This window comes from Natator depressus, chromosome 2 (genome assembly GCF_965152275.1).
Source record: "Natator depressus isolate rNatDep1 chromosome 2, rNatDep2.hap1, whole genome shotgun sequence".
NCBI classification, from domain to species: Eukaryota; Metazoa; Chordata; order Testudines; family Cheloniidae; genus Natator; species Natator depressus.
The window spans coordinates 99,431,886-99,453,623 of record NC_134235.1 but is presented as its reverse complement, the minus strand read 5'-3'; the positions used below and the strand labels follow the sequence as shown (position 1 = coordinate 99,453,623).

The following is a 21,738-nucleotide window of genomic DNA, read 5'->3' as shown; positions in this document are numbered from 1 at the left end:
CATATTTTTCCTGAAGTGTGGTGCCCCAAACTGGACACAATACTCCAGCTGCATCCTCAACACTATCAAGGCGAGTGAGACAACTACCTCCCAGGTCTTATAGTTACAAAAAAAGGCTAATATCATTCTAGAGGTTAATATGTCCAAGATTATTAGCTGTTTTTGTAACCACATCATACTGTTGGATCTTATTCAGTTTGTGGTTCACTAAAACCCCCAGCTCCTTTTCAGCAGTACTACTGCCTAGCCAGTTATTCCCCTTTTTATTTGTGCATTAGATTTTTCCTTCTGAAGTGTAATACTTTGCACTTGTCATTATTGAATTTCATCTTGTTGATTTCAGACCAATTCTCCAATTTGTCAAGCTTCTTTTGAATTCTAATCCAGTTCTCCAAAATGCTTGCAACACCCCCCCAGCTTGGTGTCATTCATAATTTTGTTAAGCATACTCTCCACTTCCTCATCCAAGTCATTAATGGAACTCTTAAATAGTACCAGACCAAGACAGATCACTGAAGCCCACTAGACATGTCCTTCCAGCTTGACAGCAGACCACTGATGACTATTCTTTGAGCCATAACTGATGTCTGTCATAAGAGGAGAACATGATGGTTTTGATTTACAAATGTGTTGCACACCTAGAACTCCAGCTGAAGTTAATGATACTCAGCAAATTTGAAAAAATCAGGCCTGAAAATTATTGGACCATGAGGTGGAAGGGGTTGCAAAAAGGTAGAGCTGATTTCCCCTATGAAATAAAAGGGAATTCATAAAAGTAAGACATCTTCTGTACTTACATGCTCCATCATTCATCTTTAACACATTTTCCTATTGCATGCACCGACTCTTCATAAACTTGAATTTTCTCACACTATTCTGTACAAACATAGCTAGTTCTTTTAAGAACTCAGAAGAAACCCATAAGAAAGATATTAAGAGTTCTAATACCATCTGAAGGAGAATCATATCTATTAAAAATATCCAATTTTATTAAATTCTTAAAGTCACTAGCATAGCATAGAAAGTAAGTTAAGTTTACCGTTGTAACATGAGATGCTTCTGTAGTAGTGCTTGCTGAGTTCTGTGGACCACCCATATGCATCTTGCTGATGTGAGTATTTAAGCTGCCTAAGCTTTTGAAAACACAGCTACATTCTGTACAGTTATAGGTAGGGCCATTCTTCACCTTAAGGAATAAAGAAAATGTTTTTTCACCAAGATTTTCCAGTTGTAATTTTTTCTTTATTTATGAACACAATAAATATACTATAGTCTTAGCTCATTTAAAAGAAAGTTGTCTATTTCTTCAATGCTATTTACCTCCAGCTAACAGAGCAATTCAGTATCACTCTTTGGACCAAGGCCATCATCATTCAGTGACATGACTATCATCTGTTATCATGGGGAGCTTCTGTGGAACTTTAGGGTATGTCTACACAGCAAAGAAAAATCCATGACTGGCACGTACCAGCTGACCTGGGCTCGTAAGGCTTCGGCTCCAGAGCTCTGGGACCCACCCACCCCACAGGGTTTTAGATCTCAGGCTCCAGCCCAAGCCCAGAAGTCTACACAGCAACAAAACAGCCCTGCAGCCCAAGCCCCGTGAGCTCAAGTCAGCTGTTACAGGCCAGCTGTGAGTTTTTCTTTGCTGTGTAGACTTACCCGCAGAGAGTAAATTAATATGTAAAAGAAAAATGCCCTTGGCCAGTGGTTTTCCAGCTTTTTTCATCTCCATCTCATCTTTGCATTAAAGCAATATTTATATGGAAACAAAAATCCAATAAGGCAGTTTACAAATAAGAACAAGGTTCCTAATTGAAGAGGACATCCAAGTAATGTACAGATGAAAGACTGAAAGCAACAAAAAGCAAGTGAGTTAGTGGTCATGCTTAGAGAATGCATCTTGTTCATTTGCTTTTTTGTCTTAGGTTTTGTTTTGGAATTTTTGTTTTAGGTTTTTTGTATTAGGTTTAGACTTTTGGAGAGTTTCTGTGTAGACCTTTTTAAAATTGTGTGTTCCTCAAGGAATGGAAGATGGAGGCAGGGTGGACTTTGTTAGAGACAAATAGGGCTGCATGGAAGAAAGCACAAAGACTAAAATGCAAAGAACACATGAAGGCGGAAGCAAGGAAATTTAATCTTGTAGCTTGAACAGATGAAGAAAAGACAAGATCAGAAAGGTAGGCAACAGCTTGTAAAGGATTTTGAAGGCAAGGACAAAAAAATTGATAATCAGGTGAGAAGAAGCCACTAAAGGGATTTGTAAGTAAGTTAAACATAGCTGGAGTGGTGGGCAAGGTAGATGTTCTGGTGGCAAGATTTGTACAAACTGAAGAGGGGGGAGGCCAAAAGAGAAGAAGGTTGCAGTAGTTGAAGCAAAAGACCAAAAAATAAGGATAGACAAAAATTTTAGCAGAGGAAAAAGATGGATTTTTGAAGAGGATGTAAAGAAAAATGTTGATAGGATATAGCAACTATAGTGACATGGTGGGAGGAAAGGAAAGAATGAGCTATCCAAATTATCCCAGTGTTGCAAGCCTGTAAAAGAGTATGGCATGCATGGCTGCCAACACAGTAAAACAGAGGGATGAAGTTCTGCTTTTCCCAGAGCTGGTAGCAAGATATTCAGGAAGAGGTATCAGAGAGAATAAGAAATACAACACTAAATGGAGGAAGAAAGACCCGTGAGCCATCACGGTAGAGATGGTAGTTGAAGCAATGTGATCGGAGACTGGTCAAGAACTGTGGAAGAAAAACAGGAGGGGCAAGTATAAATTCTTGAGAAAATACCAGGGAATGTGAGAAAGAGGAAGTGGAAGGATCCACCAAAGATGACACTAGAGGCAGAATCAGAACAAGGACTGCATAGCATGACAAGGCCTTTGGAAGAAAACGTTTCTAGGAGAGCATGATCAAATGATAGATCTTAAAATTGGGAAGGGGGGGGAATCAATACATGGGGATGTTTTAGGAGGATCCCACAACAGCCTGATGCTATTCAATAATTTGATCAATTACGCTGAAGAAACTCATTGCTAATGAAGTGGTAAATAATGAGGACCAGTCACAGAGACAGATCTGAATAACTTGACAAGTGGGGCAGAAATAAAATTGCAAGTTCTTAGATGTGCAAATAGAAGAATACATAGTAGAGGCTGCGAGGTGATACTATCTTGGCATTGGTGAGATAACTACTGTACTGGAGTGCTGTTCCATTGTTTTGCAGTCCATACTAACACACTCCAATTTTGTAAAAAAAAAAAAAAATTAAAGAAAGGCAGAAGAGTGATTTGAGGTCTGGAAAACACACTTTAATGAGAGACTTAAAGGCTTAATATGTTTATCTTATTTAAGCAAGGCTTCTCTAACAATTTAACTTTATCAGTCCTGAAACACATACAGTTCTATCTATGCAACTTCCTAGCCTAGATGTAGTTATCCTGGTACAAAGGTGCTTCCGTTGTTACAGCTTATCTCCCTGAGTTTACCAAAATAAGCTACAATGATATAGCCATTTTCATACCAAGACAGATAACTGAGTCACTACTAGGGAACAGCACAGAATTGTATCTGTTTCAAAACTGATATAGTTAAATTGGTACAAAACCTGTGTGTAGACAAACCCTAAATCAAAGTCTACAAGTAGCTAAACATGCAGAAGATACCTTATACTAGCTGACAAATTGAATTTTTCTAGCTTCCAGCCAATGGATCTTGTTTTCAAACTGGCACAAATTTTTTTAACAGCGAGGGTAATACACCACTGGAATAGTTTACCAAGGACATGGGAGATTCTCCATCACCTGAAGCCTTTAAACCAAGATTAAGTTTCTTTCTAAAAAGATATGTTCAACCACAAGTTGTTGGGCTCAGTGCAGAAATTTCTGGATAAAGTTGTATAGCCAGTGTTATGCAGAAAGTCAGACTACATGATTATAATGTCCTTTTTTAACTTAATATCTATGAATATAGATGTCAAGAGACCATAAAGAACAAAGTCAGAATGAAGAGTTCCTATACCATTGTTTGTATCTTCCATGGTAGTTTCTTTTGCTCCAACTGTAACCCGGAAAGCCCCTTCTAATGGCGATGAGCGGAGGGGTATTGTCTGGGTTTGAAATCTCTGGCTGGTTGTCTTATCTTATAGTTTTGGAAAAGCTGCTGGTTATATATATCTTTACCCATTTGTATTTTCAACTATATCAAAGGCAGCAAGAGCCAACGATAGTTTTTTTAAAATAATACAAATTGTAATAAATAAAATTATCTTAAATTACTCAACTGATACATCATTAACCAATATACTTGAAAGGTAAGAGTAAATGAACCTTCTGCTACTAATAAAAAAAATGTTAATTCAGATTAATGATTTTAGCAAGTCTAAATTACTATATCAAATTGAGCAAAACTGATCAGTAATCTCTGGTTTAGCATATAATCCATGTTGGGTGCAGGCAACAAGGTACAACATAGGAATATGATGTAATATATATAGGGTAGGTTAAATACTGAGGGGAAAAGGTTAAACATTGATAAGCAGTATATTTAACAGCAAAATTGCATTTACCTCTGAATGAACTCTCTGTATGTGAGACTGAAGATTGCCTTTCTGAGAAAAGGCTGCTGGACAAAAGGCACAAGCATGGGGTTTTTCACCAGTATGCTTAATCATGTGTGTCTGTAATGCCCCCTTCTGGTTAAAGGCTTTTCCACATTCACTACATGTAAATGGTCTTTCACCTAAAAAAAAAACCAAAAAACATAAATCCATTACCAATGATCACATTATGTATGAGAGAGAAAAATAATGCCATCATAAGCAAAGCACATTACATGTACAGTAATAGTCTACCATCTGTTGTCATTGCATCTAACATAATCACTAAACTGGCCATTTGTTCTTATTTGGATGTAGCTTGCTAGCATAGATTATTTGGTTTTTAAAAATATCACTTACGTTACCTTTAATGTTTAAGTTATCCAAAAAGTATTTTTTCCTTTTTTTAAGAGATTAGAATTTAGATGCTGCTTTCTAGTATATGAGGCCTTTTTTAGACTGATTAGATGCGCTAACTAGCAATTCAGATTTTAGAAAATACTGAAAATGCTTCCATGGCCCTACAGGCTAATTTTTTTTTTGAAAGTGCTTGAAGACAGCAGCTAACTATGAAACAAATGTTGTAACTATGGCTCTCGCTGGTGAGATGCTGTACAATTATAAAAAACGCATATTATAAAACGACAACAAAATTGTTTTATTTTTATTACATTTGTACAGCATCTAAATAGTGTTTGGGGCCCCACTGTGTTATCTATTGATTTATCTACTGATCTATTAAATAATAATGTGGTTTGAGTAAAGTTAAATTAACCTTGCATATTCAGATACGCTATAACGGATTAGAATTTAGGGACTAACCCATTACATGTGCAGTCATTTCACTGAGATCATATCTTCTCTCCCCCATTCCTACAACCAACACATACACCCTTTTTATTCTTCCTAGTGAACTGCAAATTTCTAAAAGTTTAAAGGATTTAAGGACTCCTGTTCTCTACATGAAGTACAATCTAGTTTCTTAAATTTACATTAGAATATATAAGTATGTAGAACAATAAATTCAAGACAGAATGAACTCAACAGGAAAATAACTTTTCAATTAGCCTTTGGAAGTACAATAATGAATTGTGAGACTACTTTTAAAATCAGTTGCAAGAGTGACCTCTTGTGTTTCTTTTCTGGATCTTCAATATATAAAACCTAATACAGATATCCCTATTAAAAAGTGAACTGGCACCACAATTCTGGGAGTAAGTTTGACGGATAATTCACATGTTCCCCTTTTCAGTAAACTAAGCTCTCCACATGTACTACGGCTGTTACATTAAGGAGACTGGTAAAGAGGGAACTGGTTGGGAATATTACCAAAATGATTCACCTGTGCTCTCCTAGAAATTAGAAGAAAGAGTTCATTTATTCCTGCTGTGTATTTGTCACTAGGAATAAGATATCTACATGAGTATGAAGAGTTAATCTCTGCAATTTTTGTTAATGACTGCATTTAGAGCCCAATGCATTGCAGTACCATGCTGAAATGTATATATTTCTAGCTCTATGTTTGCCATAAATAGAGCCCTTCATTTTCTATTTTGATTTTATTTTTCCCAGGAATTTATCGGTCTTTATTACAACAACAAAAACAGCTGAAAATTGGTGCAAAAGATACACATTTTTCTGGGTAAATATCAGCATTTATTTTGGTGGACGGGGGGGGGGGGGGGAAGTATTCAGCAGATTAATGCCTTGCTTAATGGAATTCAATGTGGTTTGAAATGTGTACGTGGGGGGCATTAGATTTATCAGTACATTCAGATGCACACGCACTCCAGAGCTTGCATGCATGCCTGTGTATTGTGTGCATCTTCTAGACTAATACATAGACTTATTTCAACAGGCAGCTTTGCATATACACACAGATTAATGTATTATCATAATACATATCTCATGTAATTTATTGTATTTTTATAATAAAATAAATTATTTTTATATATTTGAATGATACAATAGTAGGGTGAAATAAAAAATTTTTTTTTTTAAAACCTGGGATTTTTCTTGTAAAAGATCAGTTTAAACTGAAAACTAAGGGCCTTAGCCATAAAATCCCTGAAAACATACAATATAGTGTAGCGGGCAGATGGCTTACAAGGATAGCTAAAGTGCTTTAACTGCCCCATTCATCTCAATGTGTTAAGTCTGAAACCTAAATAAAAGAATGTAAACGCAAACATCTATTTATTTCAGTGTTGATAATTTTAGCAGAAACATTGAGCTAATGTGCCTATCCTGCAATTCTGAAGTGCCTCCCACTCATCTCTCCACCAACACCTCCAACAATGCAGTTATACCTGAAACAATCAAAAGAAAAAACTGAAAGTGTGGCGATCACTTTAAAGAAATAGACTTAACATAAAAATAAAACTCTGTACTATTATTCATTTTCATGTTCCACGCTTAAAAAAAAAAAAAAAAAAGTCAATGCAGCTATTGTAGTATTTCCAGTCTGCCTCACCATACATCAAGAGAATGAACGAATTCTGACACAGAATTTAGATCCTACTTTCTGTGGAGTATTTTGGGCCTTGTTTAGAGTATTTAGATGAACTATCAAGCAATTCAGATTTTAGAGAATATTGAAATTGCTTCCATGAGTATAAAAATGGGTATTCCCTGAAAATGAATTTTGTAAAGCACTTTGAATAGCAGAATCCAGATTTAGAATCATAGAATATTAGGGTTGGAAGGGACCTCAGGAGGTCATCTAGTCCAACCCCTTGCTCAAAGCAGGACCAATCCCAGACTAAATCATCCCAGCCAGGGCTTTGTCAAGTCTAACCTTAAAAATATTTAAGGAAGGAGATTCCACCACCTCCCTAGATAACGCATTCCAGTGCTTCACCACCCTCCTGGTGAAAAAGTTTCTCCTAATATCCAACCTAAACCTCCCCCACTGCAACTTGAGACCATTACTCCTTGTTCTGTCATCAACTACCACTGAGAACAGTCTAGATCCATCCTCTTTGGAACCCCCTTTCAGGTAGTTGAAAGCAGCTATCAAATCCCCCCTCATTCTTCTCTTCCACAGACTAAACAATCCCAGTTCCCTCAGCCTCTCCTCATAAGTCATGTGTTCCAGTCCCCTGATCATTTTTGTTGCCCTCTGCTGGACTCTTTCCAATTTTTCCACATCTTTCTTGTAGTGTGGGGCCCAAAACTGGACACAGTACTCCAGATGAGGCCTCACCAATGTCGAATAGAGGGGAACGGTCACATCCCTCGATCTGCTGGCAATGCCCCTACATATATAGCCCAAAATGCCATTGGCCTTCTTGGCAACAAGGGCACACTGCTGACTCATATCCAGCTTCTCGTCCACTGTAACGCCTAGGTCCTTTTCTGCAGAACTGCTGCCGAGCCATTCGGTCCCTGGTCTGTAGCAGTGCATGGGATTCTTCCGTCCTAAGTGCAGGACTCTGCACTTGGCCTTGTTGAACCTCATCAGATTTCTTTTGGCCCAGTCCTCTAATTTGTCTAGGTCCCTCTATATCCTATCCCTACCCTCCAACGTATCTACCTCTCCTCCCAGTTTAGTGTCATCTGCAAACTTGCTGAGGGTACAATCCACACCATCCTCCAGATCATTAAGGAAGACATTGAACAAAACCGGCCCCAGGACCGACCCTTGGGGCACTCCATTTGATACCGGCTGCCAACTAGACATGGACCCATTGATCACTACCCGTTGAGCCCGACAATCTAGCCAGCTTTCTATTCACCTTATAGTCCATTCATCCAGCCCATACTACTTTAACTTGCTGGCAAGAATACTGTGGGAGACCGTGTCAAAAGCTTTGCTAAAGTCAAGGAACAACGCGTCCACTGCTTTCCCCTCATCCACACAGCCAGTTATCTCATCATAGAAGGCAATTAGATTAGTCAGGCATGACTTTCCCTTGGTGAATCCATGCTGACTGTTCCTGATCACTTTCCTCTCCTCTAAGGGCTTCAGAATTGATTCCTTGAGGACCTGCTCCATGATTTTTCCAGGGACTGAGGTGAGGCTGACTGGCCTGTAGTTCCCAGGATCCTCCTCCTTCCCTTTTTTAAAGATGGGCACTACATTAGCCTTTTTCCAGTCATCCGGGACCTCCGCCGATCGCCATGAGTTTACAAAGATAATGGCCAATGGCGCTGCAATCACATCCGCCAACTCCTTTAGCACTCTCGAATGCAGCGCATCCGGCCCCATGGACTTGTGCTCGTCCAGCTTTTCTAAATAGTCCCGAACCACTTCTTTCTTCACAGAGGGCTGGTCACCTCCTCCCCATGCTGTGCTGCCCAGTGCAGTAGTCTGGGAGCTGACCTTGTTCGTGAAGATGGAGGCAAAAAAAGCATTGAGTACATTAGCTTTTTCCACATCCTCTGTCACTAGGTTGCCTCCCTCATTCAGTAAGGGGCCCACACGTTCCTTGACTTTCTCCTTGTTGCTAACATACCTGAAGAAACCCTTCTTGTTACTCTTAACATCTCTTGCTAGCTGCAACTCCAGGTGTGATTTGGCCTTCCTGATTTCACTCCTGCATGCCCAAGCAATATTTTTATACTCTTCACTGGTCATTTGTCCAATCTTCCACTTCTTGTAAGCTTCTTTTTTGTGTTTAAGATCAGCAAAGATTTCAAAGTTAAGCCAAGCTGGTCGCCTGCCATATTTACTATTCTTTCTATACATTGGGATGGTCTGTCCCTGTAACCTCAATAAGGATTCTTTAAAATACAGCCATCTCTCCTGGACTCCTTTCCCCCTCATGATATTCTCCAAGGGGATCCTTCCCATCAGTTCCCTGAGGGAGTCAAAGTCTGCTTTTCTGAAGTCCAGGGTCCGTATTCTGCTGCTCTCCTTTCTTCCCTGTGTCAGGATCCTGAACACGACCATCTCATGGTCACTGCCTCCCAGGTTCCCATCCACTTTTGCTTCCCCTACTAATTCTTCCTGGTTTGTGAGCAGCAGGTCAAGAAGAGCTCTGCCCCTAGTTGGTTCCTCCAGCACTTGTGTTGTACCAATAAAATAAAAACCAGCAGGATCTTATTAAAGAGGAAAAGGCAAAATACCACATTTATTGTGAATACAAAAAGAATCATAGTAAGCAGTTAGTTATAGCTATAACATTCCATTCAATCTCATATTTATTCACACATTCATTCATACAAACACACACACACACACGCAGGTTCTGCAAGGTTATCATCATAGTTACCAGTCTTAGAGTTGCTCATGCCAAGCCACTGGCCAGGTGGCCTGGACATGAGGAGGGAGCAGGGCCTTGTCAGATGCTCATCTGATGCTCCTGGAAGTTGGTTTGCAGAATCAGACCCCCCAAAGTTCTCACTTTCTAGAGTCCATTTTTATAGGAGTTTCTTCCTATGCCAGTCTATGGGAACTGCTTCATCATGCTGTTGCTGAATCAATCAGCAGATAACATCTAGCAGCACGGAGCCATCAGGAATGTGCTATCTCGTTCTTTGGTTCTCTCATTCTTGAGGCTGTTGGGTGGATTCCAGTCTGCCCTCCGGGCGTCCTCTGGTTATTTCCACTTGACGCCTTCTTCAACCGATGGACGCTGGATTCTTAGGCTGGCACCTCCCTGATCATTCAGTTATTATCCACACCAAGCATCCATCCACAAACATCTTCTATCTCTATTTTAATCACAATTGTTAATACAACAAAAGGGCGGGGAGTCTCTGGGTGCTGTTTCTGTTGTTACAGAGTATTGCTTTGAGTCTCTCTCTGTGTGAATTGCTTTGAGAACAGACTCTGTCTTAGAATGTACTAACGGAATTAACAGCTTGCAAGTTTCACACATAGAGGGAGAGAAACAGTACCAAAAACCAAGAGACCTGTTAATTAGTAATACCCTGGAATTTAAACTATGGGGAATCAAACTCATTTGTGATTTTAATACAGAACTTCTTTAATATGATCCAACACTTGCACCAGGAAATTGTCCCCTACCCTTTCCAAAAACTTCTTGGATTGTCTGTGCACAGCTGTATTGCTCTCTCAGCAGATATCAGGGTGATTGATCCCAGCAGATATCAGGGTGATATCAGGTCTCCCATGAGAACCAGGGCCTGCGATCTAGTAACTTCTGTTCGTTGCTGGAAGAAAGCCTCGTCCACCTCATCCCCCGGTCCGGTGGTCTATAGCAGACTCCCACCACGACATCGCCCTTGTTGCTCACACTTCTAAACTTAATCCAGAGACTCTCAGGTTTTTCTGCAGTTTCATACTTGAGCTCTGAGCAGTCATACTGCTCCCTTACACACAGTGCAACTCCCCTACTTTTTCTGCCCTGCCTGTCCTTCCTGAACAGTTTATATCCATCCATGACAGTACTGCAGTCATGTGAGTTATCCCACCAAGTCTCTGTTATTCCAATCACATCATAGAAAATTTGTACCACCAGGAATATAAAAAAACCACCGAACAAAGTTTTCCTTGGCTTAATACAAAGAAAATTATGCACAATATGCACTAACTGCAGTACATAAGTCTCTAGTACAAAGATAAGTAACCAAATAGACGGATGCTACTGCCAGAACCAGCTAAGAGAAAACAGTGCTTACACATCTCAATTTTTTTTTTTTTTTTTTGAAAGAAACTCCCACTCCTCCTTACCTGTATGTATTCTAACATGTCGGGTTAACTGACTTGGTTTTTGGAATGTCTTTCCACAGTGTGGACACGAATATGTAAACCCACTTCTGTCAATGTTTCGGTTGTAAGATCTAGTATTGGATACCCTGGAAACATACACAAAGTAGTTACAAATAAAGACTTTTTATCCTCAGATTAAATATTTGAAAAAGATGATTTTTCATCACATCTACTTTTTCTGGATTTACAGTAAATTTAGGTCAGAAATGCAGCTTCATTGACCCTGTACAGCATGTGCTGTAGTTTATTGTTAACATTACAGAACTAATTAACAGCTGCAGCACCAGTACTTTTTATTTTTTAACCCTTCTGCCTCCAACAGTCACTGATCATTTTGAATTTATTTCTCCAGTGACAGTGATAGACACTTCATGAACTATCTTAAGACCTTCTTAGTGTAATTGGGTAAGTGTGGTGGAAGACACTATCACAACTTTACAAAGTTGTTTGCTAGGTAATTTAGTAAGAAAAGAAAAAGCCTCTGTCACTGGATTAGGCTTCAAATACACCTTTAATTAAACTAAGGTGGTGTCAGGAAGGTCCATATCTAAACCTCACAAATTTGAATATCTGGTATTCTCTAATCAGGTGATAAATGGGACTAAGATGGAATGAAGCAGTTTTGCAAGCTTCTATTAATTCACAGTGAATAAAATGTCTATGACTTTGAAAACATCAATCATCGTAGTAAGTGGTAGATGAGCAAATTCAGTTTCTGACTTGGTAAATTTTGCAAGGTTGATAAAACAACTGCAGTATCTTTCTATTCTAAAAGAAAGTATGAGCAAGTAGGACCTTCTCACTCAAGAAACGTGCTTACTTTAGTGACAAAAATAACTTTTTACCACTTTTTACTCACGTTAGCCTAGCAGAACCTGAACAGCTAAGAAAAAGCAAGCTATATTCTGTTCCATTTCATGCATCATTACTACATCCATGAATATCCATTGACAATAATGAGGTAGTAGTTGAATGAACAATTTTAGAACATGGTTACACACTAAAGAGGGGTTTAGCATGTCCTTCAGACTGGTGAAGAAAAACTGAAGAATTCAGGAAAAGAAGAGGCCCTACATACTCACAACAAACAACAACAACAACAACAAAATCAATCAATCATCTTCAGTTTTACCCGTACTGGTGTTCACTTAATCACATTACAAACTTGAAAATCTGAAAAAGGACAGCCTTTCAAAGGTTTTTTTTTTTTTTTTTTTTTTTTCAGAAAAGAGAAATAATCCTAATACATAGAAAGGAAATGCTGTCTTTTCATTGCAGGAACCACATATTAGATTCTTTATCCATCTGTAATTAGTAACAGTCTAATAAATCACAGTTACATATTCATTTCAGTCTTTGTTTTCCTTAGTCTTTAAAAATTTGTGCACATTACAAGAAGGAGGGGTTATTTTCCCAGTACAGTAAATGGAGTTCTTCAAGATGGATGTCCTATGGGTGCTCCACTTGGCGTGCACGTGCACCTTTGACCAGAGATTTTCAGCAACAATGTCCCTTCAGTCTGTGCATGCACCCTAGCTATCCTCGTGCCCTGTACCAAGGGTATAGAGGGCTGAGGCAGACAAACACCGCTCAGTTCCTTCTCTACTACAAAATCCCACAAAGATCAGACTCCGGAGCAGAGGAAAAGGAGCATCCACAGGCATGGGTGCAGTTTGGGGGAGGCGATGCCCTCCCAAACTCAAGCCTCAAGCAGGCACAGCATTTGCTCCCTCATACGCAGGCCCCATTGGCCTGACTGGAGCTGCCATTCCAAATATAGAAGTCAAACTACACCTGTATCCATAGGTTCACATATCTCAAAGAATATCAGTTATTTACATGCTAAGTAATCTCTCTTCTTCGAGTAGCGTCCCTCTGGTTACTCCAGAACCTGACCTAGAACCGTTCGAAGAACTGCAGAACCAAAGGCAGCATCTGTTTGTGAAGCATTCACTAGGGCATAGTGTCAGGAGAAGGTGTAGACCGAAACCCACATTAGCAGCTCACCATATTTCCTCCATAGCAGGAGTTTTCAAACTGTGGGTCAGGACTCCAAAGTGGGTTGCAACCCCGTTTTAATGGGGTCACCAGGGCTGGTGTTAGACTTGCTGGGGCCTGGGACCGAAGCCCAAGCCCCACTACCCAGGGCCGAAGCCGAAGCCTGAGGACTAAAGCCCTGCGCAGTAAGGCTCAGGCTTCAGCTTTAGCCCTTGGTGGCGGGGCTCAGGTTACAGGCCCCCGTCTGGGGCTGAAGGCCATGGGCTTGGGCCCCCCGGCTGGGGTGGCAGGGCTCAGGCTTCAGTCCCCTCCTCCTGGGGTCATGTAGTAATTTTAGTTGTCAGAAGGATGTCGCGGTACAATGAAGTTTGAGAATCACTGCTCTATAGGGACATCTTTTAGCAAGGCAACAGATGTGGAGTCCTATCTGGTGGACATCTGGTAGAATGGGCTATGTCCCTAAGTTGGCATGGTACATTAGCAGCTTCACAGCAGAAGAGGTACAGGCAGAAACCCATTTAGGAAGTCTCCAGGTAGACAATGGAGTTCCTTTTAGCTCAGTCCACAATACAAATAAAGATACAAATAAACTTGGAGAGAGTCTCAGAAGGGTTTAATCCTGTCCAAATGTATGCCAGAGCCCTCTTAACATCCAGTTTATGGACGGAAGCATTTTCCCTACTCTGATAGGGTTTAGAACAAAATATAGGGAGATGAATTGTCTGATTTAGATGCAAGTCTGAAATGACTTAGGTAAGAACTGTGGATGTGGTCAGCATGTGGTCAGAAGGACAACTTATCTTTGAAGAAAACAGTGTAAGGAGGGTCAACCGTCAAAGACCCTAACACACTAACTCTTCAAGCAGAAGTAATGGCCACTAAAAAGACGGTTTTCATGGAAAGGTGGGAAAGCATACCGGTAGCCATTGGTTCAAAAGGAAGTTTGTGGATGGCTGCCATATGGACTTCAATGGAGCTCACTTCTTTTCTTCAGTATAAGAAGTTATTCTAAAACTTCCGAAACAGGCTAATCATCGGGAGACAGATGTTGGTGAGTACACCATTGGTAAAAATCTTTTCCACTGCTGAACTTAAGTTTTTCTGAACTCCTTTTCAACCGTTAAGCAGGACCTTCTGCATCTGCTTTGAACAGGAGAGCTCCATCTCTACAAGCCTTCCAGATCCCAGGCAAGCTTAGAGGTTGGGGTGAAGAATGCTACCTGAGTCCTGCAAGAGAAGTCTGGAGGGTCAATGGTAAGTTGATGGCCAGCCGAGAGAAGAAGCAGGGAAGGTGCCTTGGACAGGTTGATGCAATCAATATGTGTGGGGCTATGTCTTGCCTGACATTTTTCAGGACCATGAGGATTAATAGCATTGCAGGAAAGGCATGTAGAAGGTTCTTGGATCATGAGAGGAGGCATCACCCAGAGAACAAGCACAAGTTTGTGCGTCTCCACTTGATGGTGATGGCAAAGTGATCTAGTGTCAGAAAATTCCAGGTGAGAAACAGCAGTCTGAGTATGGACTTGTTGAGTTCCCACTGCTGATCCAGTGCGAAGTGTCTGCTGAGGTCATCAGCTATGGTGTTTTGAAGATCACCTAGAGAGACTGATGAAAGAAGGATACATTGAGCTATGCGCCAGTTCCATAACTTCATGTCCTCTGTGCAGAGGGAAGGAGATCTTTCCCTTCCCCTCCCTCCAGTTTATGTAGTGCACACTGGTCCTGTGGTCTGTAATTATGTGAATGAAAGGAAGTACTGACAGACACACCTTACTGCCATAAGTTCCAAGATGTCGATCTGAAGAGTGGACTCAAATGGTCCACCTGCCCTGTACACTGTGATCCTGTAGGTGAGCTCCCATCCGAGGAGGGATGTGTCAGCAACTATTTTAATAGTGGGAAGGGGATAGTTGAAAGGAACCCCTAAAATACACCTTGTTCAGATTCATCCACAGTCAAAGGAGACTAACTTGTTCAACCTGTCCCTGTTTGGGGTGTAGATTGACCAGAGCCAGGCCTGGAAGTAGTGCAGGTATAAAAGTGGGCATATATGACGAAGGTGCACATTGCCATGTGCCCAAGGACCTGGAGCCAGGATCTGGCCAAGACCTCAGGACTTAATTGAACTTGTGTCAGGGTGAACAACCTGTCCCTTGGTAGACAGGCCCTGGATGTTACAGTATCAAGAGTGGTGCCTATAAACTCTGTTGTACAAGTACAAGGGAGAACTTTGCAATGCTGAAGACCAAGCCTTTTGAGTAGAGAGGTGGCTTTGTTTACTGCAGTTTGAACTTCCGTGTAATAAGGCCCCTTTAGGAGCCAATTGTAAAGATAGCGAAAAACGGTTTCTCCCCACTGAAAAAGCTATGCAGTTACTATTGTCGTAACCTTCATGAACGTCCTCAGGGTGGTAGATAGCCCTAACGGAAGACACAATATTGATAGTGGTCCTGGTCCACTAGAAAGCATAGAAAAGTCTTGTGAGAAGGCCATATCGCAACAGGAAAATACATGTACTAAAGCCTGAATGTCTTGAAACAGTCCCCAGGATGTAGTGATGGGATGATAGCCACAAGCGTCTCAATCATGAACTTCTGAATCTTGTGAAAAGTATTCAGCATCCTGAGATCTAAAAATTGGTCTCCATCAGCCTTTCCTTTTGGGAACAAGGAAATATTTGGAATAAAATCACCTTCTCCTTTGTATTGAGTGGGAACTGGTTCCATGGCTCCTAAGCAGAGAAGAAAACAGAACCTCCTGTCTCAGGGGAGACTCATAAGATTTGTCCCTGAAAAAGAGATGGAACAGCCTAATGTTATGACTTCCAATCTGTCAGAGGCAATCTGCTCCTAACAACTGCAGAAATGATCCCCAAGAGGTGGGAGGATAAGTTCAACAGGATAACTCTGCTTCAGATTCCCCATCATGTTTGTGACCCTCAACCAAGGCATCAAAAGGGACGCTTCACAGATGACACCTGCTGCATCAACAGGGCTGTAGTGGAGAAGGGTTTCCCTTTGGGTAGTCTCAGTTTCCTCTTCAGTGGCTCAAGTCCTCTGTGGGAAGTGGAAAACTAGGATGGACAGAACCTCTGAGCTATTAGAGACACAGACCTACTGAACCTCCTTTTGTCTGCAGACGTATACGTACCCATCGAGCAAAGGGTCACTCTACAGTCCTTAAAGGAATGTAGGGATTCATCTGCAGATGAATAATTTCACACCACAGAAGAGGAGGTCCATTACGGTGTTTTAGACCTCATGAGGGAAGACTGAAGAATGCATTGTGCATGACTGCAGTAGTGGACATGGATCAAGCTACTGTGCCAGCAGTGTTGAGGTAAGCCTGTAAAGTCCTCCCCAACAGGAGCTTTTCCTCCACAATGATGGCATGAAATTGCTCCCTGTGTTCTTGTGGGAGGCGCTCGATAAAAATTAAATTTGGTTTAGTTGATGTGATTATAGTTCACAAGTCTAAACTGCAGGATGCAGACAAGTATGTCTTGCTACCAAATAAATCTAAATATTTTTTGGTTCTTGTCAAGAGGGTTGCTTTTAAATGGTGCTGCCCGTTCCACTTGTTGACTGTATCCATCACCAGGGAGTTGGGAGCAGGATGAGAAAATAAAAACTCCAAGCCCCTGACTGGGGAAAACCCTTTTTTTTTTTTTTTTAAATCTAGCCTCTTAACTTTGGGGATGGCGGGGGAGCAGCAATGGCTTGCCAAGCCATTTTGACAGGCTCCAACAGCAGGTATACTGTTCACAGCTCATTCACAGAAGATGAGGGTGTAAAATTTCCAACAATTTATACTGGGTCTCTGGGACTTTTTCTAATACAATTGGGAGAGAGTCCACCATTCTCTTCACCAACTCCTAAAAGCCATCCCCAATAGATGGGTGGAACATAACCACTTTAACCAGAGAGGATGATGAAATATTTGTCTGAAGAGTAGCCTCCTCATCAATCCTTCTTTGTTGCTACTCAAATGTTTCCTCCTGCAATGCAGACTGCTGAAGGGGAATGAACGGAAGCAGGGAATGCTGGCTCTGGTGTTCCACATGAGGACAGGTAGGGCATATACCAAACAGTCACTGCTGCCAAAAATTTCAGAACAAAGGTGCACGGGGCACATGCACACCTCAAGTGGAGCACCCACAGGAACACTAGTCAAAGACACAGCACTATACGTCAGGAACTCTAAACACATACTTTACAGATGCATGTCAACTGGAACTACAGTTTATATTAGTAAGTCCATAAATATTAAAGAAAAAGAATCACGGCCTACTCCAATGAGGAATTAAAAATAAAAAAAAAAAATGATTTCAGTTCCATTTACATTTCTAAACTTACCTCAATAAATTATCTCATAGAACTTGAAGTTAATTATGTCATATTTTTTTAATGCTCTTCCTTTGGCTTTTAAAGTCAATATTTACATAAGGCTAGTGAACTCTCTCACAAACACAAACAGAAGTTACCTGTATACACTTAAAAAGAGCCAAACTACAGCCTCAGATAGTCAGCAATATGAAATATAATCCCAAACAAGGGACTGATTTGTTAAATCCACATTCAAGCAAAATTTCAAGCTAAATCCACAGAAGTTTTACTTGAGCACACTCAGCAGCATGAAGTCCTACAGCACTGCCACTTTCTCAGTAAGACACTTACAGCTGATGTGCATGAATTTAAAGTGCTTGGTCTTGAAGGGGGATGGAGAACCCTCACAAGGGTGCTGCTGCTGGACAATTCCCACTGCCTGTAACAGTCAATACTGTGTAAATTCTTTTCAGGCTTCTCTATATTCTGCTGCTGCAAAGGAGCATCCCTTATTACATGAATATGCATAACTTATCCAAGGATTCACACCTTATTTTGTAGTGAGTTTTCATGTGCTCCTTAAGCTGTGAGGAAGTCTCAAATTCCTTCTTACAGGACTTGCAGCTATGAGTCCTGCTTCCAGCCAATTCCTGACGATGTTCTTCCATATGCATGGACAGCTGGGTCTGCAAAGTAAACTCATCTCCACACTCTGAACAAATAAGATTCTGAAAAAGATAACAGAGAACTTGATTCTCTAGATCATGAAATACTCAAAATATTACCATAAACAGAGTGATTTTTTAAAAACCTATTCAGAAGCTACACCAGATCTAACTTTTGCTTAGTTCTGAAAAAGTGGGCTTTCCTCCTTGGACCCTCAGGGTATGGTACACAGCAATTAAACACCAGCAGCTGGCTCGGGTCAGTTAATTTGGCTCATGGGGCTTAGGCTTCAGGGCTGTAAAACTGTGGTGCAGATGTTCGGGCTTGGTGTAGAGCCCAAGCTCTGGCATCCTCCCACCTTGTGGGGTATTCCAGAGGTCAGGTTCTAGCCCGTGCCCAAATGTCTATATGACAATTTTTCAGACTTGCAGCCCAAGTCAGCTGACCCAGGCCAGCCGCAGGTGTTTTTAATTGCTATGTAGACATACACACAGAGAGACGATTGCTCATGCCCTGAAATATAAGAGTTTAAAAACCTTTCAAAACATGTGGAATTTTTTTTAAAGCTTTAATAACAACTCTGGATATTCTTATTATCTACATAAGTGTCCAATACCTTTGGATGCTCTTGGCCTCCACCATGTCTTGTATCAACAAGATACATAGATTAATTGTGCATTCTGTAAAAAGAATTGAAGTTGGTGCCTTTCAATTTCACTGGAAGTCTTCTTGTTCTTGAGTTATGAGAAAGGGCAGACAGAAGTCCCTGCTCTATCTTTTCTATACCATTCACTATTCTGAACAACTGTCACTGTACCTACTTATCTCCTCTAAACTAAAAGAGTTTCAATCTCCTTAGTCACTCTTTATGTGAAAGTTTTTCCAAACCTCCAATTAGTTTTGTCACCCATCTCTGAACAAAAGCTTATGCCACTGGAAAAGGGGGAGGGACCATTTGACATTCTAATAGTACAAAGTGCCAACTTTTACCCCCGATGAGACATGAGATACTGGACATTAAATCTGCCCCGGCACAGAACTGAATATTGCCCATCCTGAACGTCAGACCAGGGTCATTTGTAGGATATGGGGGAAGAAACAGGATTACTTTGTGTGGCTGGGGAATCAAAAAAGTAGTGCCATTTTTAAACTGCTAAAAGAAAATGTGAGAAGTAATAACAATAGAACTATATTATTTGACACAGAACAAGTGAAGAGTTCAAAATGCATATGGTTAAATTGCATTTTTTCAGCACTGTATTTTATCATAAATAGGGCACTACCAAATTCACAGGCATGAAATCTGGTCTCTCCGTGATATCTGGTCTTTTGTGTACTTTTACCCTATTTCTCAAACTGGGGATCCTGACACAAAAGGGGGTCACACAAACTTATTGTAGGCGGATTGCAGTATTGACACCCTTACTTCTGCACTGCCTTCAGAGAGTGCCAGCTCCTGGCCCGACATCCAGCTCTGAAGGCAGTGCCACCAGCAGCAGCCCAGAAGTAAGGGTGGCATGATATGAACACATCCGCAACATTTGCTATTTATGCCGTGACCAACCAAAATGTGTGATTTCTCCATGATTTAAATAGACCCCTAATCATAAGGTTAGCTTCAAGAGCGTATGTGTAGGGGGCAAAAGTCTGCCATATAATCTTGGTTCAATATGCTACAATATTCTTTATAGAACACACTGAGCATCAACCATCAAAATCTGATTCACAATAAATTTTCGGGTCAATACTGTATTCATTAAAAATGCAGTCTTCAGAGACTAATAAAGGTTTAACCAGTGATTCCATAAGCTTGATAAGCACTGTACTAGATCCATGCCACAGGAAGGTGGTTGTACATGGGTGAGGGAGTCACATACCACTGATGGAAAGAAATTTATAACAACTGACGGTGCAGAGAGATTCCAGGATGAGAGGAAGAATGGTGTTGTGATTAAAACACTGCACTGGTAGGCGCGCCCGAGTTCAATTATGGCTCTGCCAGTCTTCCTGGGTAAAGACTGGGCAAATCACTCGTTATTCCTATGCATTAGTTCCCATTATATAAAAGACATCAAAATACACAGGGGTACTGAGCGGATAAATTCATTTGTGACTGGGGGCTCACAACACCCTCCTCTATCCTGGCTAATAGGCATCTAGTAAATGTTTAAAGTCTTTCTTGCATGATGAGTTTTAATTGACTTTAGGGATAATCCATGTCTAGGAGAACGCAAAGGCATGAAAGATGGAGATTTTTTGCTCTACTGAAACATCAGAAGAGCCCTCATAGTTGAGAGACATGAATCAACACACAAAACCAGCATTGGAGCAGACTCTGCTGGAACTAACTTTGAAAGAACAGAAGTTTATTATGTGAAGTATCACCTATGCTATTTCCATTGGCTTCAAAGACTCATTGGGTCCATAACATTTATTTATTTCTGGACCAAACCTAAAATTTGAGGCAGTGGGTATGCTTTTGTGAGACGTGTCCCTCACCAAGACAGCATATACACTGCAAGTGACCATCGCTCATGGGAATAGCCTCACGACAGGAAAGGCACCTCTTGAACCCAGGGATGCGGGCATAACCCCGAGAAGGGAGAACTTCCCATTTGGGAAGGGCATAAAAAAGGAAACCTACTAAGCTAAAGAATATCAGGGAGCGAAGAGTAACGGAATTCTTTTTCCCCACCAGGAGAAACAAAAATAAAGGAAATGGCTAATATTTACAAAATTATAACGGAAACATTACCATTACTAAAAGGATAAGGATGTATGAAGAGCTCTGCTTGGGATTCCACCCCAGACCAAAAAGCAGTTGAGAAGGAACTAAGGGAGGTTGGACGGCACAGCGCTATATAGATGCCGCTCACAGCGCAAGACGGGGAGGAGTGCATGTGCGGCCCAATGGGCACTGCTACCGAAGATCTCTGATCTCAGGCACAGGGGGGCTATCGCACCTACAGTGGAACACCCACAGGGACACTACTTGAAGAAGAATCTGACATTTCAGAAAGTCCACAACTGGCTAAATTGGTGCCAAGACTACAAACGGAGCACAGGACAAGGCTAGAACAAAGCAGAATTAACCATAACTGTGCAGAGAAGATCTTACATTCTCTGTGGATAGCACATCTTTTTCTAGTTCCTAAATTTTAGTTCAAGTACGTAAGTGATAGAATCCAACCTCCTCCGGCAGATTTTACAAAATGAGCCTCTAGATCGCTATGAAGTTATCTCTAGGGAAAACGTATCCACTAGGGAAGATGCATGCAGACCCAATGGGCACTGCTATTCTAGAAGGTTCCAAACACTGCACTGCTAAGGGACTGAGTTCCACAGGTGAGACGAGGTATTTTTGAAATTTGAAACAAAGAAAATTTAGGTTTCTTCAACATCAAATTTTTGAAACTAGATGATATAAATAGCATAGAAGATTAAACAGATATGAATCTTGAAATGTTATT

At 40.9% G+C, this 21,738-nt stretch overlaps 1 protein-coding gene across 1 annotated transcript in view; it reads right to left on the bottom strand.

Moving 5' to 3' along the window:
* ZNF236 (zinc finger protein 236) overlaps window positions 1-21,738 on the bottom strand; it is a 172,958-nt gene that overhangs the window by 126,093 nt on the left and 25,127 nt on the right. Inside the window, exons 4-7 of the mRNA XM_074944735.1 lie at window positions 18,152-18,330; window positions 11,238-11,362; window positions 4,568-4,740; window positions 1,040-1,186 (exon numbers count right to left, since the gene is read on the bottom strand). Coding sequence (XP_074800836.1) covers window positions 1,040-1,186; window positions 4,568-4,740; window positions 11,238-11,362; window positions 18,152-18,330 — 624 coding nt within the window. The remainder of the gene's footprint in view (window positions 1-1,039; window positions 1,187-4,567; window positions 4,741-11,237; window positions 11,363-18,151; window positions 18,331-21,738) is intronic.